The sequence below is a fragment of the Piliocolobus tephrosceles genome, chromosome 1, assembly GCF_002776525.5.
Source record: "Piliocolobus tephrosceles isolate RC106 chromosome 1, ASM277652v3, whole genome shotgun sequence".
Classification (NCBI taxonomy): Eukaryota; Metazoa; Chordata; class Mammalia; order Primates; family Cercopithecidae; genus Piliocolobus; species Piliocolobus tephrosceles.
The window spans coordinates 181,570,238-181,593,410 of record NC_045434.1 but is presented as its reverse complement, the minus strand read 5'-3'; the positions used below and the strand labels follow the sequence as shown (position 1 = coordinate 181,593,410).

Below are 23,173 nucleotides of genomic sequence, written 5' to 3'. Positions count from 1 at the left end.
CTAATGTTCTTTACTTTGCAGCCTGTGTCTGCAACTTTGCTAATCCCAGAGGGTCCTCTTGGGGTTCTTTTCCCTCCTTAGTGAGGTACACTTTGGCGCTCCCAGCCATCTCTTTCCCCTTGAACTGTCTCTCCTGGAGCTTTTTTACAAAATCTCGAAAGAAGAACAAAGAACCAACAATGCTTACCCCCACATAAACGTTCCTTAAGAAGAGAATTTCAGGCATGTTTGGATGAGGGAAGCCTGTCGACTCACAGCATGGGAAAGTGGCTGCTCTTGTAGAGGTTTAGCTTTGAGGTCGGGGGTTCAATCCCCCTCATTCTTTTTCCCCCGTCCTTTACCCATCTCTTTGTTCTGTCCACCCCTGAACCAGCCAAATGGACATCTGGTCTTTGAGCTTCAGTGTCATTCTGAGCCCCAGGCACAGAACAAAGAATAGGAGAAGAGGTGAGCCGCCCAGTGACCAGCTGGGGAGGCGTGGTAGAAGCTTGCCTCTGCCACCCGATGCTGTGTGTCCTGGAGGAAGTCTTCAGGTCATTCTGAACCTGTGTGACCTGGCGGAAAATCAGCAGTGTTTAGGCTGATCAGGGCTCTGGGAGCTCTTGAGTTTCTGGGCTGAAAAGGCCTCTGGAGGAGTTTTGGTGCAGAGGATGCAGGGAGCAGCCTCCCTTCCTTGTTCTCAGTGAGGGCACTTCTGGGCCGGGGCTGAACAGGAAGTGGGTGGAGAGGGAGAGTCCCTCCAGGTCTGGGGCTGGAGGGAGGGGAAGCGTGACCGCCAGGCCAGGCTGAGAGCTCCCTGGGAGAGTAGGACCCCTCTCAGATTCTCTGCCCGAAGGTCCCTCGTTGTTACCTTCATCCCTACCAAACATAGTTTCCAGGCAGAAACTCAAGACTTTTTGTATCCTAGCAATCCTGTCCAGGACCTGAACCGCGGCTCTCTGTGCTTCCAGTTCACTCTGGTCTCATCTTGACTGAATAGAAAGGCAAGAAGAATGGACATTAGCCTGGGGCCTAGCACCTGTACACTCCTCACGGCTCCTCTGGTCCCTGACACCTCCCCAGCTCCGGGGCCCAGGAACAGATTACTGCTAAGGGCTTGGCTATCACTAACTCCCAGCCTCATATCCATCTGCCTGGAAGGGGATTCGGCGTGTGTCTGGGACACATGGTGATGGTAGTGAAGTGGCCCTTTCTCCCAGGGACCCCAGGAGGCTGAGCTATGATTTGTAGATCAGTCACCAGGCTCAGGCCCAGTGGCCGTATCATTAATTGTGGCTGTCTAGACCACCAGCCAGGACATCCCCCTCCACGAAAAACACACACACATATACACACTCAGTTGGCCACACCTCTGGTGGTGCTTGGGGATGGACCTGGGCCAAGTGTGCTCACAGGAAGTGGTGCTAAAGGAGCAGGACTTCCTGCGGGATAGCATTGCCAGGGCCAGCACCTCTCCTCTTTAGGGTTTTGTGATGAGTTTCTCAAACCACGGCCTCCAGACCTCCTGCATCAGCATCCCATGGGGTGTTTGCTCGAAATGCAGATACCTGGACCCGTCTCCAAGCCCACAGGATCAGAATCTCTGGAGAAGAGACACAGCCTTCTGCATATGTAACACGCTCCCCAGGGGATCCTTATGCAAAGTTTGAGAACATCTACGTTCTGGCGATGGGGCTGGAGGATGATTTAGGTGGGAGTCCTTCTTTCCCACCAGCCACCGGAGGCCGGCCCCATCCCGGCAGCTCCCCACACTCTGCCCACAGCCCTTTCCCACTAACCTCTGTTCGTGTCTTGTTCTCAACCTTCCAGCCAGATGTTTAATAATAAACGGAGTTTCTTTCGGATCCACGCCAGCTGGAGACCGAGGTACCCCCTCGCCTGCTCCTCCCATCCCCACTCCTCCTTGCCCCACCCAATTTGGGGGCTGGAGAGGAGACAGGATGGAACAAGGACAAGGTGCATGTGCCTGCCGCCTGCCGTCTGCCTTGGGTCCCCGGTGAACCCCTCGCCTTTCTGGGATGCCTCTGCTAGGTCAGGGGCATGGGCTTAGAGTGCCAGGAGGGGCACGTGCAGGAGCCTTAAGGATGTGTGCTGGCTCTGCTGCTGACGCCCTCTGTGATCTTGGCCAAATTGCTTCCCTTCTTGGACCTCAGTTTTCTGTCTGTGGAATGGGCAGATTGAACTAGAGGCCCTCTGAGGGTCCTTCTCACTCTGACTTTTGCCAGGCCTTGGGCTTCGCTTTCTGTCTCCCTGCTGCCCACCTGGGGACCTAGCAGATGCCTGAAGGAGCTGGGTTTGGCACCTTTGCCAACTCCAGGACCCCAGCTCTTTTAGCTGCATCTCCATGGCATTCCTTGGTACCTGCCCTGTGCCAGGCCTTGCTCTGTGCACTAGGGACATGGTGATGAATAAAACATCGTCCTTGGAGAGTTGCAAAGAGTAATTGCAGCTGAGTGTGATGAGTGCAACAAAGGGAGGAAGCACAGGGGCTGTGGAGCCCGGGTCAGGCACACAACCCAGAGGAAGCCCTAAAAGCAGTGGGTTTCAGGGAGGGTATTCCAGGCCAGCGAAGCAGCATGGACCCAAGCAAGGAGGCGAGAGGGAGCGCAGCATGGGGAAAAAAGCTGGCAGCCCAGTTTGGCCCCCCTGAGACTGGACATCAGAGCTAAGGTTGGGAGCAGAGCTGGGTCATGCAGAACCAAAAGCCCAGTGTGAGTGTCGCCCTGTTGGAATGCTTGGCAACCTGAGTTCATGGAGTCCTGGGTTTCTAAAGGTGCCTCTGGGGTCCCGGAGCTAGGAGATGAGTGGCAGGGCTCCTGGCTGCCCATGTGTGCTTCTGCTGAGAGGTGTTTTTTCCTAGAAATGTGAGTTCTGGACCACAATCTAGCTACTACCCACTATTCATGTGTCCTTAGGCAAATCACCTGACCCCTTTGCACCTCAGTTTCTTCAGATGTAAAATGCAGATGTAAATAGGGTCTGCTTCCACTAAAACTGCACCTGGCTCCAATAAATGTTGGCCTTATTTGATTTGGTATGTTCAGCAGTTAAGATCTTATTTACCTATTAAAAAAACAAAAACCCATAGCTTAGAAACCATGGCTGTGGGCAATGGTTTGAGCTGAAGGGTTGAGCTAAGGAGTCTCTGGGTCAGGCCCGCCACTTTGCAAGCCTCCTTTGATGGCGGAGGGTGTGGACAGGAAGGACACAGCCATGGCAGAGGCCAGTGGCGAGGCTGTTTCCATAGTCCCTGAAGAGGAGCCATATGTGGCTTCAGAAGTGGTAGGCTGCCTCTGTTTCCCCAGTGAGAGTGGCCCTGGGAGGGCAAATCATGAGGCCCTAAAGAAAGTCCTTGTGGAAGTGAGTTCGAGGGGTTGGGTCCAGCAGGGCAGCCTGGGCGTCCCCAGCAGGGCAGCCACAGTCAAGCCCACCCCATCTTTCTCCCAGGGCACCAACAGATCCTTAGCCAGAGTTTCTTGACCTTGGCATCATTGACATTAGATAATTCTTTGTGGCTTGGGACTATCACATGTATGGTAGGATGTGGAACAGCACCCTTGGCCTCTACCTACTAGATGTCTACCTGCTAGACATTGCCACATGTCCCCTGAGTGGGGGAACTTGCTCCAGTTGAGAACCACTGCTGTATACCCTATCCTGATTGCTTGACCCAGAAAAAGAATACAGACTCTGAAGTCAGAGAAGGCTGGGTTCCAGTTCTTGCTCCATCTCATAGGAGCTCTGTGACCTTGGCCAAATCTTCTCTCCTCTTTCCGTGTATATAAAATAGGGATGGTAAAGACAGCCCACCACACACAGTGGCTGAGCGGGCTGAAAGAGCTAAGGCAGCCTGATGGGTCCCTGCACATTCTGAGAGCCTGAGAGGGGAAAGAGCTTTTTGGTGCCCACTGTGTGCCAGGTTTCCTTCCACTTTCTTTTAGCTTTCAGACTCAGAGGAGCTGATATGAGCCATTTTCTGGGCCCTACCCAAGGAACTGGAATCCAGGCCCACTCCTGGGAGAACGGTGCCTTCTTGCATTAAAAAGGAGCTCAGGGCCTCTGGCTGGTTGGAAACTTTCAGAACCCCACAAACCAGACTGGAAGCTTCCTCAACCATCACAGAATCAGAGCTGGAAAGGGACTTTTCAAGGTCTCTAGTGCAACTCCTTCCTCCATAAGTCCTGCTGAGTGCAAGCTCGGCCTTGCTTGCATTACTTCTTGTGACAGGGAGGTCACCCTCTTCTCCAGAACGCCATTGGTGCCTTATGTGCTGGGCGCAGTGATGTGGAGTTCCAGGCCCTTGGCCAAAGTGTCACGGCCTTCTCCACCCTCCACTCTTCCCCTCCCCCTTGGAGGGATGGAGGAGAGGAGAAGGGGTTGCACGGACCGGGCAGGGTAGAGGGTGCTTGCCAGCATGAGGGAGGCTGCAGGAATGGCTCTGCAGAGGAAAGTTTGGGAGAGCCAACTCAAACTTTGACTGGAGTCTTTGGGATGTGTCGATGGAGTCCTGGGCCGGTGGAGAGCATGCTGGATAGTGGGAACTGTCCCTGTCCTTCTGATATCCGCAGGGCCCCCATCCTTGACCTATTAACCTCTCCCTTCTGGGCAGAGGCCCCCACCCCTAAGGATGGCCCTACATCCTGGCCACCTTCCAGAAGGTGCCCCTGGTTTCGAGGTCTCCTTCACTTCAGCACCTTGGCTTTCCCCCCTCCACCCCATGCCCTGGGCATGGGAGACCCCAGTTTCCACCCAATACCGAAACCAGAATCTCTTCTCTGCTCAACCCTTGATCTGAAAGCCTCTGAGAGTAGGTGACACAGTGTCCTCCCCCAACGCCTGCCCCACTTCAGGTCTCCTCTAAGGCTGGCTGGTGCTCTCTTGATTTGGGGCCCCAGACGTTTGGGGTGGGCCCCCCGAACCTGAACTTGAACCTGTTGGAATCTCTAGTGGCAAACCACAGCAGGGAAGGCAGCGGTGATGTCACAGGGCATGGGATGGAGGATGTTTGCATAGGTCCTACCCAAACAGCCATAACATCGTCCTTGAACCTCTTGGACACAGAGTTACTCTACCAGATCATGGTTAATCAGGGCTTGTCCTGGGGAGTGAGGCCTCTGCTAACTTGTCTTCCTCCAATGTTTCGGGGAATGTGGTGGGGAGTTGGGTGCGGGAAGGGAAGTCTGAGTGCATGTGTAGACATGCACATATGTGTTCACATGCACACAGACCGTGTAAATACTGTTGAACAGGGAGCTCAGTAGGCAGTATCGGGGGTAGGTCTTTAGTGGGGATCCAAGACCACACAGGCAGGATGTCAATCAAGGTGGGCTGAACTTAGGTGGGAGAGAACACAGAAGAACAGGTTATCAAATAGAGACCCTCACTGGGAGGGCAGGCACCAGGCATGGCCTGGGCATATGCGTGGGCCCAGCAGCTAGACCCATGGGGCCGAGGCCTTCAGTAGGCCATCACACTGCACACCTCCAGGGCACCATTGCATGGAAGTCTATGTGATGGAGTCCTTATTTTGCAGTGCACTGCCTGCCCAGCTGTACGAGGCCCTAAAACCCTGACCTGACAATTGTGGGATCAGCTAGCCACAGCAGTGGGGGAATGGACGAAAATATCTATTGACACATGTACACACATGCCAACATATGTATACACACCAGTGCCTGTACACCCATACTCTCACATGTGTGTGCACAAGGTATGTGTGCATGCGCACACACATACACACACACCCCCTCGACTCCACACAGCCTGCCCCTGTGTACAGAGAGGACTGGAGGCCTACCTCCGTGTGCATGGCCCGGTGAGCCTCCGACCCTCAGCAGCCTGTCTGTGCCCAAAGGGGTCACCGCCCCCACCCTCTGCCCACTCACCTGGGCCAGGCCCAGCTCCCACATCCTCCTGTCTGTGTCTCTGACTTCTTTTTTAAATTTCTCCCACTCCTTCCACTCTGACATCTGTCTCCTGTGCGTCCCTTATCTGTCGGGGTGATGAGGGGTGGGATGTGGGTGGTGGGGAGAGGATTTGCTTCGACTGACCCTGAATCAGCTTCTTGTAGGAGTCAGGGCCTCCCTTACCACATCCTTGTCCCATCCCAAGAAGTCTCTGCTTGGTGAGGAATCAAGACCTAACAGCCACCCCCAAGTCCTAAGTCAGCTGGCCCCACTCACCCCCACCCCCAGCTCTGGCTAACTTGGCTCTCTCCCAACCTGCCTGCCCTGCCAGCAGCCGGATGGGCATCAAAGACCGCATCCGCATGGGCAGCTCCCAGCGGCGGACGGGTCCTTCCAAGCAGCATCTGGCACCTCCAACAATGCCCACCTCCCCGAGCAGTGAGCAGGTTGGTGAGGCCGGCAGCCCCACCAAGGTGCAGAAGAGCTGGAGCTTCAATGACCGCACCCGCTTCCGGGCATCTCTGAGACTCAAACCCCGAACCTCTGCTGAGGGTGAGCCCCCGGGGGGCTGAGACTGATCGAGGGCGGACTGAGGGCAGCAGGGCGGGGACAGTCTGGGCTGGGAGCAGAAAGATCTGGCTCGCGTCTCAGCTCTGAAACTGATTGATCGTGTTTGGGCACTGGTCTTCTCATCTGTAAAATGGACATTATAATATTTGCTCTGCTATAAAATGGACATCAGACTGGGAATCACGTGGAGGGTGGCATTTCATAGTGGTTAGCAGCATAGGCTTTGGAGCCAGGCTGCCTGGATTTGAATCCTGGCTTTGTCACTTATCTTAGGCAAGTGATGTAATCTTTCTGGGCCTCATTCTTCTCATTCATAAAATGGGAACAATAATAGCATCCACTTCCTAGGATTATTGTGAGTATTAAATGAGATAATCCATGGAAGGTGAACAGAAGACTTTTTTGGGAATATAGTAGGTGCTCAACAAATAGCTAAACACAAACGTACTTTGGAAGGGGCAGGAATGCATCCTTGATGAGCCCTGACTGTGCACTTGCTCGACACTGGCTTATCTTGTTTACTTCTCCCAGCGACCTGGAAAGTGGGTTCTGTTTTTGTCCCCACTTTACAGACGTAGGCACTGTGATCTCTCAGCTCGTGAGTGGCAGAGCTGCTCTCCTCAAGCAGGCCTATTCAGCGCCAGAGCCCATGCCCTCTGCCTACCCCTCTTCACCGCAGCCCAGGCTGCACATATGAGACTGTGGACCTGGTGATGTCACTTTTTTGAGTTTTGGCTCTGCTGGAGACTTGCACTGTGATTTAGGCAGGACACTACCTCAGTGTCGTCTTCAGGAAAATGAGAGGGTTGGACCAAGCCCCCTGGAAGACTTCTCCCAGCTTCGACATACTTTAGGCCCCTGGGTAGGGAGAGGTGGGGTGAGTGCACGAGGATGGGGAATGGGGACAGCTCCCCCTTTGGCCTGGCAGGGAGGAGACCCAGCCATGTTGTTTCTGCCTGTGCTGTGTCAGCCCTCAAGATGCTGCCTGGCTGACACCTCAGCGTTTACAGAACCCCATAGACCAGTCTTTGAGAGGTGCTGCCCATAGAAGCCTGGGCATGGCTGGTGCCCAGGACCTCCCTTCCCTGTCCTGGAAGCTGTCCAGGTTCTTGCCGCTGCTCCTGTGGGGTGAAGAGAACATCACCTCTCTGTGCAACACGGGCACTAGCCTCAGAGAAGCTTCTGTCATTCGGGGAAGAATGTTTTGTTTTAAGGGCCTTCCGTAGTAGCAGAGCTGGGCCAGGGAGCCAGCGGCTTGGGTGTCCTTCCATCTTAGCTGAAGGAGAAGACTGTGTGCATGATTACATGCAGTGCCATCAAACCCCTTATCTCTGGGGCTCACTGTTCTGCAAGGTGGGACCAGTGTGGCTTCCTCCAGGGCTTTGTGCAACAACCTTGCCCTGGACTAGACCAGCTGTGCCCTAAAGCAGCTCCCACCCAGCCACCAGGCAGATGTTCACTCTGACTGGCCACCAGGGCAGATGGGCATGCGGGGCTTTCTACCCTGGAGCGGGGGCAGGATATGAGACACAAGAGCCTCCAGGAAGGTTCTGGACCCTTTCTGGGCCTCTGTCTTCCTATTGGACACTCTGTTGGTGGTTTGGCGTACAGGGGTTGGATGGGAGGTTGGGAGTGGCCCCTTCTGTGGGCCACTTGCCCCATCCCTGCCTTTTCAGAGGCCCCCTCAGAGGAAGTAGCAGAGGAGAAGGGCTACCAGTGTGAGCTCACGGTGGATGACGTCATGCCTGCTGTGAAGACAGTCATCCGCTCCGTCAGGTAAGACTGAGGCCTGAGGTGAGCACCCCCTCCGTGTGCCACCCACTGCTGCTCCCCATCTGGGCGGGCGGATCACTTGAGGTCAGGAGTTTGAGACCAGCCTGGCCAACATGGTGAAACCCCATCTCTACTAAAAATACAAAAAATTAGCCGGACATGGTGGCGGACGCCTGTAATCTCAGCTACTTAGAAGGCTGAGGCAGGAGAATGACTTGAACCTGGGAGGCAGAGGTTGCATTAAGCCAAGATAGTGTCATTGCACTCCAGCCTGAGCAACAAGAGTGAAACTCTGTATCAAAAAAAAAAAAAAAAAAAGTATTTTTTATGGTGGATCTTGATCAAAAAAGTTTGAAAGCCCCTGCTCTACTGGCTGTCCCCCTGCCTCAGAAGTTAAGCAGGGACCAGGGTCTCTTGAGCCCTTGGGCCACAGCCTAGGCATGGATCTGGCCTCCATGCTCCTTGGTGTGCAGTCCTGGCCTAGTCTCCATCTCTAGCCTGCATCTCTAGCTCCAGAAACCCCCTCAACTTCCTAGTTTTCTGGGCTCCCCACTCTCTTCCCTGGCTGTACACCTGCCCACAAACCTCTTTTCTTTGTATTCCTTTTAAAAATAGAGTCAGGCTGGGCATGGTGGCTCATGCCTGTAATCTCAGCACTTTGGGAAGCTGAGGCAAGAGCATTACTTGAGGCCAGAAGTTTGAGACCAGCCTGGGCAGCTTGTGAGACCTTGTCTTTGCAAAAAAATTAAAAATTAAAAAATAAAACAATTAGCCAGGCATGTTAGTGTGCCCCTGTAGTTCCAGCTACTTGAGAGGCTAAGGTGGAAGAATGGCTTGAGTGAGGAGTTTGAGGCTGTAGTGAGCCGTGATTAAACTACTGCACTCCAGCCTGGGTGACAGAGTGACACCTTGTCTCTAAACAGATAAATATATAAAATCAAAGTCAGCTGGACCTGTCCCCACTATCCCCCCAGAGTCTGAGGCCTCTGCCCCTTTTCACCCATCCATTCTTTCCCCTCCATGTGCCCAGTGTTGAGAACATAGTACCTGACCTGCCCCCTCACCCAAGCCAGCTCTCCTTGGCCACCCCACTAACCTCTCAGCCAGCATGCCCCAAACCTGCTCCTCTTCCTGGGTCGGTACCCATTTCAGGCAGTGGCACCACCATCCACTCGGTCACCCAAGCCATGGGAATCATCCTGGACTCAGACCAGGGAGGCTTTCAGCCCCACCCCCTGAACTGCTCCAAGCTGTTCCATATCTCCTTCCCCATCCCCTAAAGCTAGTTTTCCTACCCACGCCTTTGCCCATCCAGGGTATTCTCCACATAGGCTGGCAGAGCCAGCATGCTAAAGCAGAGTAATTGGGCCAGGAACAGTGGGTCACGCCTGTAGCCCCAGCACTTTGGGAGGCCAGGGCGGGCAGATTGCTTGAGTCCAGGAGTTCGAGACCAACTTGGGCAACATAGTGAGACTGCCCATCTCTTTAAAAAAAACAACAATGGAGTAATTGATGTGCCTGCCCCACAATGTCCCAGTGCCCAATCTCTGCCAGGGATTCAGGGCTCTTCAAAGAACACCCCAGCCTCCTTCTCGAGGCTAATCTCCTCTCTGTCTTCTCATACCATGGTGCTCTGAAGCTCATCCTCCACCCTGGCTGGTGGATTAACCCCATTCCACCTCATCCGTGTTTCTGCTACTTGGAGGTAGGAGAGGCTGGGAGACGCAGCAGGAGGTGCCCTGGTGCTGGACAAGGGGATAGCAAATAGATGGAGATGGGGCTGGGAAGGAATCCCTGCTCGAACAGGACACTCCCTCTGAGCTCCCTCCCCCAACAGGATTCTCAAGTTCCTGGTGGCCAAAAGGAAATTCAAGGAGACACTGCGACCATACGACGTGAAGGACGTCATTGAGCAGTACTCAGCAGGCCACCTGGACATGCTGGGCCGGATCAAGAGCCTGCAAACTCGGTGGGTGCACCAGGCCTGATGGGAGGCAGGGGCAGGGAGGCAGCGACCCCAGCCCTGCATGAAGTCTGAGGCCAGCTCCAGAGCACCCACAAGGGCTCACTGGTGCAGCTGAGTTTCTAAACTGAGGAGATCCCTGGCTTGCAGTGCCAGCCTGATGCCAGACACAGCACCCGTCCCAAGGCTGAAAAACAACCCAACCATAGTTTCTTTGTGTGGTGGGTCCTCTGTGCAAACCCTATTGACTTATATGCCTTGGGGGCTTTGTTTAGAATAACTGTTTCCTGGTCCTAAAATAATCAGCCTAAAATAATTACTGGCCTCCCATCTCCCAAGAGAATAGGCAAATTGTCCTCACTGCCCACCTCTTGCCTCTGGAATCCTCCCACATTCCTCCGGTAGACCCAGCATTAGGAAGAATCCTCAGCCCAAGACCCATATCACCTGCACCTTGCCCTTCTCCTCTTCTGGCCTGCATTTTCACTGCCCACTCATTCATTTATTCACTCGAGAAATAGTCAGTGGGCATTTACTACTTGCCAGCCTGTGGGAATATGGCAGAAAGCTCAGCAGAGTTCCCACCCTCATGGAGCCTTCATTCTAGTGGAAGGAGAAGAAGTGATAAATAAGTAAAATTAGAATATATCAGATGACGATAAATACTAAGGAGGAAAATAAGGGTCAGGCTGTTACGGTTTGCAATTTTAAATAGGTGAGAAGGTTCTAGAAGGAACAGCAAGTGCCAAGGACTTGAGAGGGGCAAGTGGCTGGAGTGTTGGCTTCAGCACAGCAGGGAGCCTGGTGTGGCTGCACTGGAGTGAGAGGTAAGAGGTGAGGTCAGAGGGCTAACAGCACTCAGAGAGTGTAAAGCCCTGTAGGCCCCTGCAAAATCCAGGATGAGCTGCGAGCACTGGAGGGTTTTGTGCAAAGGACTGATAAGATCTGAATTGTCTTTTAAAAGGATCAACCTGGGTGCTGTGTTGAGGATGGACTTAGTGGAGTGAGGGTGGACACAGGTAGACCAATGAGGAACCTGCTTCAGACTTCCACGCATGAGACTGTGGGGAGACTTGGAACAGAGTGGCAGCTGCAGAGGTGGGACAAGTGGTCAGATTCTAGATACATTTTCTAGGCAAAGTTGACAGGGTTTTCTGATGCAGTGTTAAGAGAAAGAAGACAGTCAAGGATGAAGCTAAGGTTTTTGGCTTCAGCAAGAGGAAAAATCGAGTTGCCATTCGTTGACATGGAGAAGGCAATGAATGGAGAAAGTTTAGGGTCAGGAGATTTGGGAGGTGCTGGATTTGTGATGCCTACCAGACATTCAAGCAGAGTGTTGATGTGGCAGTTGGGTAGAGAAGTGTGGAGTGCAGAGCAGAAGTACAGGATGGAGATGAAAATTTGGTGTCAAAAATGTAGAGGAATTGAAAATTATGGATCTGAAGACATCACTTAGTGAGTGGAGTAAATAGAGAATAGAGGTCCCAGGAGTGAGCCTTGGATTGTGCAGTGTTTCCAGGTTGCAGAGACAGAGGAGGAACTAACAAAGGAGACGGTGAAGGAGAGGTCAGGGAAGTAGGAAGAGAACTGGGAGAGGGTGGTGTTTCAAGTGCAGAAAGGGTTTGCTGGAAGAAGGGGTGATCCGATGTGTGGAGTGCTGCTAGTAAGTCAAGTAAAATGAGGACAGGAATTGATCAGTGGATTTAGCAACATGGGGTTATTTGGGAGCCTGACAACAGTAATTTTGGTGAAATGGCATGGGTAAAAGCCCGATTGGAGTAGGTTTAAGAGAGAGGGGGAGGAAAGGAATTGGAGGTAGAGGATAGAGATAACACTTTCAAGAATTTTGCTGCAAAGGAGAGCAGAAAAATAAGGTGAGATCAGTTCTAGCCTTGTCCACCCACTTTAAAACTCACATTCCCACATGTGTCCACTCCTCCCATCCTCTTCCCTTTCCCCCAGTCCATCTTTTTTTTTTTTTTTTTTTGAGATAGTGTCTCGCTCTGTCTTCCAGGCTGGAGTGCAGTGGTGCAATCACAGCGCACTGCAGCCTCGACCTCCCTGGCTCAAGTCATCTTCCAGCCTCAGCCTCCTGAGTAGCTGGGACCACAGGCATGAGCTACCATGACCAGCTAATTAAAAAACAATTATTTTTGTAGAGAGGAGGGCTTGCTATGTTGCCAAGTCTGTCTCGAATTCCTGGACTCAAGTGATGCCTCCCTCCCTATCCTCCCCAAATGCTGGGATTACAGGCATGCGCCACTGCACTGGGCCTCCCAGTCCACCATTTCCATTCCTTTCACCAGGCGGTTGTTGTACTTGTCAGGTTTGTGTGTGGTGCCTTTGCTTGACCAATGGGGAACCCCCAGAGCAGGGACTAGTCCCTCCACCCCCAACTCAGCCTCCATCTGGCAGGGCAATGGCCCCTCCCTCAGATTACCTGTTCCCCCCCCTCCCCCACCCTGCCGTCGTGCCTTCTCCTTCATCAGGCAACCTAGAATTCTTGTGGAAGGGAGGGGCGGCGTGTGTCCGGGCCCTCTGATGGTTCCCTTACCCATAGGGTGGACCAAATTGTGGGTCGGGGGCCCGGGGACCGGAAGGCCCGGGAGAAGGGCGACAAGGGGCCCTCCGACGCGGAGATGGTGGATGAAATCAGCATGATGGGACGCGTCGTCAAGGTGGAGAAGCAGGTGAGTGTAGGATGGGGTGGCCGAGCTGGCCATACCAAGAAGCTCTGGGGGCCGCGGTGACTGGACACGGGGAGGGTGTGTTTCCCACAGCCGCAGCCCAAGCGTCCGGGAGATGGCCTGAGAGCCCCCTCCCCGGCCGAAGCCCCAGGCGCCGCCGCCAGACATGCCCATAAACCCGCCCTCTCCTGCTAAGCCCCGTCCCCCAGGTTGCATAAGCCCGCCCATAAGCTTCAGATAAGCCTACCTCAGATCCTCCTACTCTATTTGACCCCGCCTCTCAGTTGTCGCTGTAGCTCGCGGACTATCCCCATCGATCACACCTAACCACTCCCCAGGTTATGCGCCAGTGCCCAGCTTCGTTCCTCTCTCTAGCCAAGCTCCGCCTTTCCAAGCGGGATTAGTGCTTCCCAGATAAGCCCCGCCCACTCCACCAGCTAGGCTCTGCCCGGAGACCCAAGCCCCGCCCCCGGCCGCATCCCCTCCGGTCCCAGGCGCCGCTTCCCAGCTGCGCCCCATCCCCAGGTGCAGTCCATCGAGCACAAGCTGGACCTGCTGTTGGGCTTCTATTCGCGCTGCCTGCGCTCTGGCACCTCGGCCAGCCTGGGCACCGTGCAAGTGCCGCTGTTCGACCCCGACATCACCTCCGACTACCACAGCCCTGTGGACCACGAGGACATCTCCGTCTCCGCACAGACGCTCAGCATCTCCCGCTCGGTCAGCACCAACATGGACTAAGGGACTTCTCAGGGGCAGAGCAGCACCCGGCCAGCCCCGCGGCCTGGCGCTCCGACCGCCCTCTGAGGCTTCCGGACTCCTCTCGTACTTGAACTCACTCCCTCTCGGGGAGAAAGGCCACATGCAGTATTGAGCTGCCTGGGTGGGCATGGTACCTGCTGTGGGTGCCAGCGCCCCTTCCCCACCTCAGGAGCGTGAGATGCCAGGTCGCCCAGAGGGCGGCAGCAGCGGCTGTCCCGAGGCCTCTGGGCCCCCCAGTGCCCTGCCCACTCCATCAAGGCCCGATGTGGCCCGCCTGGCAGGGGCATAGCCCCGGGAGTGGGAGCGGGCGCTGGGGCCCTGGGCCCTGACCCAGCTTCCAGCTATGCAAGGTGAGGTCTCTGGCCCACCCTTCGGACACAGCAGGGAAGCCCTCCCGCCAAGTCCCCGCCCCACTTGGGGGTGGGCCAAGGTGCCCCCACAGGTACCCACAAAGCACAGGACCCTGCCACAAGGCAGGTGGGCACCATATATACAAACCATGTTAAATATGCAACTTTGGGGACCCCCATGGGGTCTCTCTGCCCCTCCCTCGTTGGGAGCTGGGCCCCCAGCAGTAGCTGGTCTCAGGCTGCTTGGCTACCACCCTGTCCCTATTCTTTGGCTTATCACTCCTTCCCCTCCTAGCATGGGGCCTGTTCTCCCCTGCCCTCTCCTAAGGGCAGTGCCTGGGCCTTTCTTGCCATTTGCAAGTGTCAGCTCCCAGGGTGGCCACTCCCCTCCTTGGCCTTCCAGACACCACTCATAGTCAACACAAGTTTCTGTTTCCTCCCCAAATTCCCAGACAGTGCTTCGTGGATGATCACACAAACATAGCCTTTCAGTTTCTCCAGACAGGGAGAAAGCCTCTCACTCTCAAACATGCAATGACGTGACACACTTGGAGACATGAGCGCAGAGCCACTCAGCCGCTCCTGGGCCTCTGCAGCAAATGCCAGCAGACTGGCCTTGCAGGGTGATGTCCACTAAGAGGAAGACCCCCAACTCCATCTGAGCAGGGGAAGGAGCTTTGAAGTAACCCGAGAGCTCTCCAGGCCCCACCCAGACCTTTACCTGCTCTCCTTCTTCAAGAAGATCTCCTCTCTGGTCCAGGAGCCCTAACCCACTGCCTCTGCCTGTCCCCAAGGGCCCACCTCCCTGTCTCCACAGCACAACTCGAGCCCAGGCCTGACACCACTGGAGAGACCCCAGGCCCGCTTCTAGCCAGGCCTGTGCCTTCCTAGTCACTCTTACTCCCAGACAGAATAAGAATGCATCTAATAGCTATACCAACCATGCATCCGGCTTCACATGCACTGTCTCCCCTCCCTCCATACCCCACTTCTCTTCAATTGGCAGCCCCACATCCGGCGATAAGCCCCCATTCACCCCAGGAACACTTTCTTATCCCCACCCCTTTGCTCCTCTTCTGCAAAGCCAATGCAGGTGGCAGGAAGGTGAGGGGTAGTGGACCAATGGCAAGCCTCTGTGGGAACAAGGGGCCGAGGCCACGCTGCCTGCATCTCATGCTGGGGACCTGCATGCGCCAGCGCCAGGGTTTGGACTGGATCTTGCTCAGTCCATGGTGCCCAGCCTCTGCCCCAACCTGCCCTCTGCACGTGACCATCATACCCTGGATGGAGCCTCTCCTGGCTCACCCCACCTGCGCTGCACTGTCCCCAGAAAGCCACCCCTCCACCCATTCAGAGACAGCTGTGGAGAAGGCCAGGAGAATGGGATCACCCTATGACCAAGGAGACATGGGAAGAAGCCCTCCTTCCTTCCATGATCGAGGTTCCTCCATCAACTCGGTTCTCAGATATGCAAGTACCTCACTTTGTTAACTTATTAACTTATTGGTTTCATTAAAGTTTTCAATAGGAGGTGATTGTTCTTGGTTTTGTTCAGCGGCTGTGAGGTGAGGCTCCTGGTTTGGGGATGGGGACAAGGAGATGTGGATTAGTCAGGACTCTTTGTTGTATACAACAAAAACCCAACCCCATATGGTTTAAACAAACACAGAGAAACTTATTGGCACAGATAACTAAGAAGTCCAGGGGATAGATTTGGTTTCATGCACAGTGAGATCTAGGTGCTTAAACATGTCGGGACTCTGTTTCCTGTAAGCCTTCCTTTCAGGCAGGCTGACCTCTCACGGTGCCCAGTAAAAAGTGGGCCCCACTTTCCTAATAGTTTGCATCAGTCAAGATCAAGTCAGGAAGGCAGAAACAACACTAAGTTTTTCAGCAAAAGAATTTATTATAGGTGATAGGTTGCACTGATGCAGGAGGGCTGAAAGAACAAAAGAGAATTTTCTCTAGGTGATTCTGAGATAGCTAGAGAAAATAACTGCAGAAAGCAGTTACCACTCCTAGAGCTGCGGGAGTGTAGGAAACAGGTTGGGGTTATCAGAACCCACAAGCTTGCGGAGAGGGAACCTGGTAGTGTTGGGGCTCCGAGATCTGAAAAAGAGGTACTCCCTGGCTGGTGCTAGTACCTCTCAGGGGATACAATGAGACTTGTCTGGGAGTACGGGAGAAAAGCCGAAGTCTGGGATCAACTGTTGCAACCTGGCTGTCGCTGATAAGGATAGGAAGCAAAGGAAGAGAGAAGTCTCCACTTTTCCTGCCTTCCAATCTTCCCCTAGTGCCCCTTATTGTCAAAGCTAGGGAACAAAGGAGTGATGTGGTTTGCAGAGTCCCAGCCCCAGTATCACAGAGTTAGAAGGTTGCACTTGGAACTGAAAGACAATAACATGGGCACGGGCCACCCCCTTGGACACACAGTTTCCACAAACATCAATCCATACATACTTGAACCGCCATATAATGACAGTAACTTCCACCTAGTAAGATGAAACTGTCCTTTATACAAGTGAAGACACTCTAGTCCCCTCCCCCAAATGGGAAAAACACAATGTCCCACGGTCCAACAGATGCATCCATCTCCAGGGTTTAGTCACTGAATCCATATTTGGGTTAAGTATTCCTCTTACTCAGGCACAATTCCACCTACAACTAAACACTAAAGTTGATCTAGACATACAATGTTTGTATAAAATATGGGAGAAAAGAGGAGGGAGGAAAAAAATAATATGTACAGTGCACACACACACATGCACACACATCCCAAGCAAGGAAGGAAATATGCATAGCTGCAATCGACCTCTTTCTGGTATCTCTGGTCACAGTGCCATGGTGGGTATGAATAATTTCCTTCTTCCACTGCCCTTCTGTGTTCCCTTTGCCCTCAGCCAACACCTCAGCCTTTTAGGGACTTTTTTTTCTTTTTTTTTTTTTTTTAGACAGTCTCGCCCTGTTGCCAGGCTGGAGTGTGGTGGCATGATCTCGGCTCACTGCAGCTTCCACCTCCTGGGTTCAAGCGATTTTCCTGCCTCAGCCTCCCAAGCAGCTGGGACTACAGGCGCGTGCCACCACACCCAGCTAATTTTTGTATTTTTACTAGAGATGGGGTTTCACCATGTTGGCCAGGATGGTCTCGATCTCTTGACCTCGTGATCCGCCTGCCTCGGCCTCCGAAAGTGCTAGGATTACAGGCGTGAGCCACCGTGCCTGGCCAAGGATCTTTATATGGTGGAGTGACCCAAATAATCATTCCTGAAGGGTCTGAATCCTCAGTGGCCCTGCACGGGTGGGTGCCATGGCTTTTCATTGACTTTTGCTATCACACACGGAAGTACTTATTATAGAAAGGCCTTAGAGAATCCCTTGGGTTCCAGACTTAGTCCTCCTTGCCTTGTTGTGTGGCAGCAACCAATTTCTCCCCAAGTAATGAAGATCAGTCGTGCAGCCAGTGTATTAACTCTTTATCTGCCTGCTGGCTTGGTGGCATGAGGAGCCCACAATGGCCCAGTTTAAACGTCCAAAGTAATGAAAACTGTGTTGCCTCCCTTTCCTTGAAAACTAGGACCTCCAAACTAGCAGAGCGCAATGGTACGGGGACCAGAGGCGGAAGTTTTGTGAGTGGGTGGGGTAGGCAAAATAATAGCCATCCAAATATAGCAAGTTCTAATCTCTGGGACCTGCAAATGTTACATTATAAGGAAAAGGGGCCTTTGCAGATGTGATTAAATTAAGGATCGTGATATGGGGAGATTATCCGACTGTCTGGTGGGCCTAAATCCAGTGACAAATGTATTTTTAAGAGAGAGGCAGAGGGAGATCAAATCACACAGAAGAGGAGAAGGTGATATGAAGATGAAAGCAGGGACTGGGGTGATGCTGCTGCAAGCCAAGGAATACCAGCAGCCACAAGAAACTGGAAGAATCTAGGAATGGATTCTTGCCTGGAGCTCTGAAGGGAGCACAGCCCTGCACACACCTTGATTTGGGCTCAGTGAAACTGAGGTTGAACTTCTGGCCTCCAGAACTGTGAGAGAATAAATTTCTGTTGTTTTAAGCAACCAGGTTTACAGTAATTTGTTATGGTAACTACAGGAAACTAATATGGCGGGTTATTTGGTGTCATAGTGAGAGAAGCCACTTTCACCAGCTCCCTTGGGTTCCTGGAACCTTATATCCTGGCTATGTCAAAAAGGATAAACTATGCCTGCTTCATGATGGAAAGGGTCCAGTGGGATCAAGCACCAAGCGGCTAGGTGGACCCCTGCTGAGGGATGACATATTAAGTATTTAGCATTTGTCTTGGCTGGTGGTAGGTTGGATATACAGTGGCATTAGTAAGATCAGCCTTGACGAGTTCAGTTCATGTTGTTGAACCCGTAAATAGTCTCCGTTCTGGCCACCATCACCACGTCGTACATGAACATACGGATAATGGGCTGGAGAGACTGGGGAGAGAGGCTGGCTGACATCCATCCAATGTGCCATCTTGTCCATCTAATTATCAAGAGCTGCCTCTGCCATGGATGACTTTGGGTGAGATTTTACTTAGAATACAAATATCTTCATATTCTGTGTCATTTCTGAAAGTCCATCTACTAGTTTCTCCCAGTTTTTCTTACGGCCAGTCCTCCAGTTCTGTGCTTTCTGAGCCCCTGACCATCCAGCCAAACCATTAGCCACTGCCCATAAATCAGTGTAGATCCATACTTCTTGTCATCTCTCAATCAGACAAAATGGACAACCAAATGTACTGAAGGACGGGTAGGATGGAGCCAGACCTGGGAACTGGGGTGATGGCAGTGGTGGTAATTGTTTGGACGAACCGAGGCAAGATGGTGCACTTCCGGGTTCTTCTTCACCACCAACTCTTCCCGCGCGCGCGAAAATGCAGCCGGCGCCCAGGGAGGGTGCAGACCAACTGGGCATGCGCCAGGTGACGTCAATCCGAAGAGACCAAGATTTACCTGGTCGCACCTGCGGAACGCCCCTGACACGCCCATGCCCCACCTATTGCCCTCCCACTCCTAGAAAAGCCGCTCTCCGCCATTGAGCCACGCGGCCTTCTCACAGCCCCGGCGGCCTTCTCACAGCCCGGCGGCCTTCTCACAGCCCAGCGGCCCTCTTACAGCCCCAGTCCTGTCGGGATGTCGGGACTGTGGGAAGTCCGTCCGAGAGCCCCACCGCTGGGGGACTCTGCCGGCCTCCTTTGCCGGAGGCCGACAGACTTCTCCCGCACACCTTAGGTTACCAAAATAAACGTGCAGTTTTGCTGTTACACTTGCCTACCCGCTGGTTCTTTTGCGCCCGCTCGGCTGGTCTTAGAAAAACAAGACAGTAATGTTCCAGGAAAAGGCACAGCATGTGAAAGAGTCCAGAGGCAACAGGGAGTGTGGTGGATGAAAGGAACAGAAAGAAATCCCGTGGCTGGGCCCAGACAGTAAGGGAGAGAGGGGTGCAAGATGGGACTTTAGAATTAGGGGTCAAAGTTTGCAGGATTTCATAAATCATTCCAAAGAGATAGGGCTTAACCATGACAGCAGTGGGGAGACAAAATATTTTTCTCTTTTTTTTTTTTGAGACGGAGTCTTTTTTTTTTTGTTTAATTATATTTTAAGTTCTAGGGTACATGTGCATAGCGTGCAGGTTTGTTACATATGTATACTTGTGCCATGTTGGTGTGCTGCACCCATCAACTCGTCAGCACCCATCAATTCATCATTTATATCAGGTATAACTCCCAATGCAATCCCTCCCCCTCCCCCTCCCCCCTCCCCATGATAGGCCCCGATGTGTGATGTTCCCCTTCCCGAGTCCAAGTGATCTCATTGTTCAGTTCCCACCTATGAGTGAGAACATGCGGTGTTTGGTTTTCTGTTCTTGTGATAGTGACGGAGTCTCGCTCTGTCGCCCGGGCTGGAGTGCAGTGGCCGGATCTCGGCTCACTGCAAGCTCCGTCTCCCGAGTTTACGCCATTCTCCTGCCTCAGCCTCTGGAGTAGCTGGGACTACAGGCGCCCGCCACCTCGCCCGGCTGGTTTTTTTGTATTTTTAGTAGAGACGGGGTTTCACCGTGTTAGCCAGGATGGTCTCGATCTCCTGACCTCGTGATCCACCCGTCTCGGCCTCCCAAAGTGCTGGGATTACAGGCTTGAGCCACCGCGCCCGGCCTGGGATGGAAGATATATTTGAGGGAGCAAGTGTGGGTGTGGGGAGAGCGGGTAGGAGACTGCTGCAGTCACCCTAGCGGGAGGTGCTGGTAACCCAAACAAGTCCCATGACATTTCACTAATTGAATTAATCGTCTATTGAGCACCTGCTGTATGCCAGACCCTGGCTCAGCACAATATACAGGATGAACAGACATGGGAGAACAAGTTACAGCCCTGAGGTCATCCAGCCCCTGGGGGAGACAGATGCGCAATTAACCAATGCACAGCTACTGTTTATCTTCTAAATTTGCCTGGCTCAGCAAGGAGAGTTTGCAGGTGGCTCTGGGAGTCCCCAAACTGTCATCAAATACGGCCTTGACAGCAGATACAATTTTAGCTTGGTGTGTCATGTATCTATTGCTTTGTAACAACTTATTTTAAAACTTAATGGTTTAGGCCAGATGTGGTAGCTCATGCCAGTGATCCCAGCACTTTGGGAGGCCGAGGTGGGCGGATCGCTTGAGGCCAGGAGTTTAAGACCAGCCTGGCCAACACGATGAAATCCCATCTCCTAAAAAATACAAAAATTAGTCGGGCATGGTGGTGTGCGCCTGTAGTTCCAGCCACTCAGGAGGCTGAGGCAGAGAACTGCTTGATCCTGTGAGGTGGAGGTTGCAGTGAGCCAAGATCATGCCACTGCATTCCAGCCTGGGCAACAGAGCAAGATTCTGTCTCCAAAACAAATAAACAAACAACCACCAACAAAAAACCTTAATGGCTTAAAATAACAACTATTTTATTTTATTTACTCTTGATTCTGCGGGTCAGCAATTTGGGGGTGAACTCAGCTGAACAGCTCTGCTGGTCTCACCTGGGGTCACTAATGTGCTTGCAATCATCTGGCATCGACAGGGGCTAGATGGCCCATGAGGGCCTTCCCCACGTGTCTGCAATCTGGTGTGAGTTGGTCTGCAGGCAAGTAGGCTTGTCTCTGTTCTATGGAGCTTCTCATCCTCCAGTAGATTAGACTGGGCTTCTTCATACGGCAAGAGGGCAAAAGCAGAAGCTATTAGGCCTCTGGAGGCCCAGGCTCAGAAGCTCAGTTCTCAGAAGCTCACCAAGAGGCTCAGCTCTGAGTATGTTGCGATGTTTACACTCTTGCAGGTCTAAGAAATCCCATGCAGTTACTTCTCTATTTAGACAATTTATTTCATGTACTTTTATGTTTTTGAGAGTGCAGAGTGCGGTGGCCATTGCCCCGGGCCGTATTTCACGTATTTTTGACAACTCCAATTGTTAAAACAGTTTCATTTTTCCCTCTGAGAAGTTGAGGGGCACATCTTTCCCTACCACTCACCTCTGTGTATAGCAGGACCGTGATAGCTGCTACCATGGTATGTTGGTCTGTGTGGGCTGGCATAGCAAATATCATGGACTGGGACGTCTAAACAACAGAAATGCATGATCACAGAGTCGAAGTTCTGGAGGCTGGAAATTCAAGACCAAGTTATCAGCAGGGTTGGTTTCATTCTGAGGCCTCTCTCCTTTGATTGTAGAGGCTGCCTTCTGGTATCTTTGCATGACTGTCTCTTGTTCTCTATGTACACAGGTCTGAGGTCTCTCTCCATGTCCTAATAATCTCCTCTTCCTCTTCCTCCTCCTCTCCTCTTCCTCTTCTTCTTCTTTGTGTTCCTAATTTTCTTTTTCTTTTCTTTTTTCAAGTTTTATTTTAGATTTGGGGATACATGTGCTGATTTGTTCCTAAGGTATATTGCATGATGTGCATGATGCTGAGGTTTGGGATACGACGGAACCTGTCACCCAGGTAGTGAGCACAGTACCCAACAGGTAGTTTTTCAACCCTTGATCCCCTCCCTCCCTCTCCCTTCTTGTGGTCTGCAGTGTCAATTGTTGCCATCTGTATGTCCATGTGTAACTAATGTTTCGTTCCCATTTATAAGTGAGAACATGCAGTATTTGGCTTTCTGTTTCTGCATTAGTTTGCTTAGGATAATGACCTCCAGCTGCTCCAGTTGCTGCAAAGGATATGATTTCATTCTTTTTATGGCTGCATAGTATTCCATGATACATGCACCACATTTTCTTTATCCAGTCCACCATTGATGGGCACCTAGGTTGATTTTATGTCTTTGCTATTGGGAAGAGTGCTGAATGAACATACAGTTGCATGTGTTTTTTTTGGTAGAATGATTTATTTTCCTTTGGGCATATACCTAGTAATGAGATTGCTGAGTGGAATGGTAGTTCTATATTTAGTTCTCCGAGAACTCTCTAAATTGCTTAACTAATTTACATTCTCACCCAGAATGTATAATCATTCCCTTTCCTCTGTAACCCCGCCAACATCTGTTATGTTTTGACTTTTTAATAATAGCCATTCTGACTAGTGTGAGATGGTATCTCATTGTAGTTTACATTTGCATTTCTCTGATCATTAGTGATGATTGATGCTGAGCATTTTTCATGTTTTCTGGCCACTTGTGTATCTTCTTTTGAGAAGAGTCTGTTCCTATCCTTTGCTTGCTTTTTAATGGGGTTGATTTTTGCTTGTCGATGTATCTATCGCCTCTTCTTATAAGGATACAAGTAATATTGGATTAGAGCTCACCCTAACAAACCCATTTGGACTCGATCACCTCTTGAAAGGCCCTGTCTCCAAATGCAGTCACATTTTGAGGTACTGAGGGTTAGGGCTTCAGTATATAAACTTTAGAGGGATGCAATTCAGCCAATGACACCTGCAGTGGGGGTTTCACCCACCGACAGGACCCATTTTCTGCTGTAAATGCACAGGATCTGAGAATCACTCAGCCCCATCCCAACTGGCAGAGCTGAACAGAGATGTAGACATCATGGAACCAAGTGATTTGAAAACCCTTTTTTGAAGGCCCAGGAATCTTCGCTACAGCATAACCTATTTGGAATCCTAATATATACAATATAATCAGTGCAATCAAAAATGGGGACCTCCCAGAGATGGCCTC

General features: G+C 52.2%; 1 protein-coding gene across 1 annotated transcript in view; it reads left to right on the top strand.

Annotated features, from left to right (window-relative positions):
• KCNQ4 (potassium voltage-gated channel subfamily Q member 4) overlaps positions 1-13,802 on the top strand; it is a 55,585-nt gene extending 41,783 nt beyond the window's left edge. Inside the window, exons 10-14 of the mRNA XM_023221580.3 lie at positions 6,238-6,458; positions 8,153-8,252; positions 10,087-10,218; positions 12,773-12,902; positions 13,425-13,802. Coding sequence (XP_023077348.1) covers positions 6,238-6,458; positions 8,153-8,252; positions 10,087-10,218; positions 12,773-12,902; positions 13,425-13,637 — 796 coding nt within the window. The 3' untranslated portion in view covers positions 13,638-13,802. The remainder of the gene's footprint in view (positions 1-6,237; positions 6,459-8,152; positions 8,253-10,086; positions 10,219-12,772; positions 12,903-13,424) is intronic.
• Positions 13,803-23,173: the final 9,371 nt, after the last annotated feature.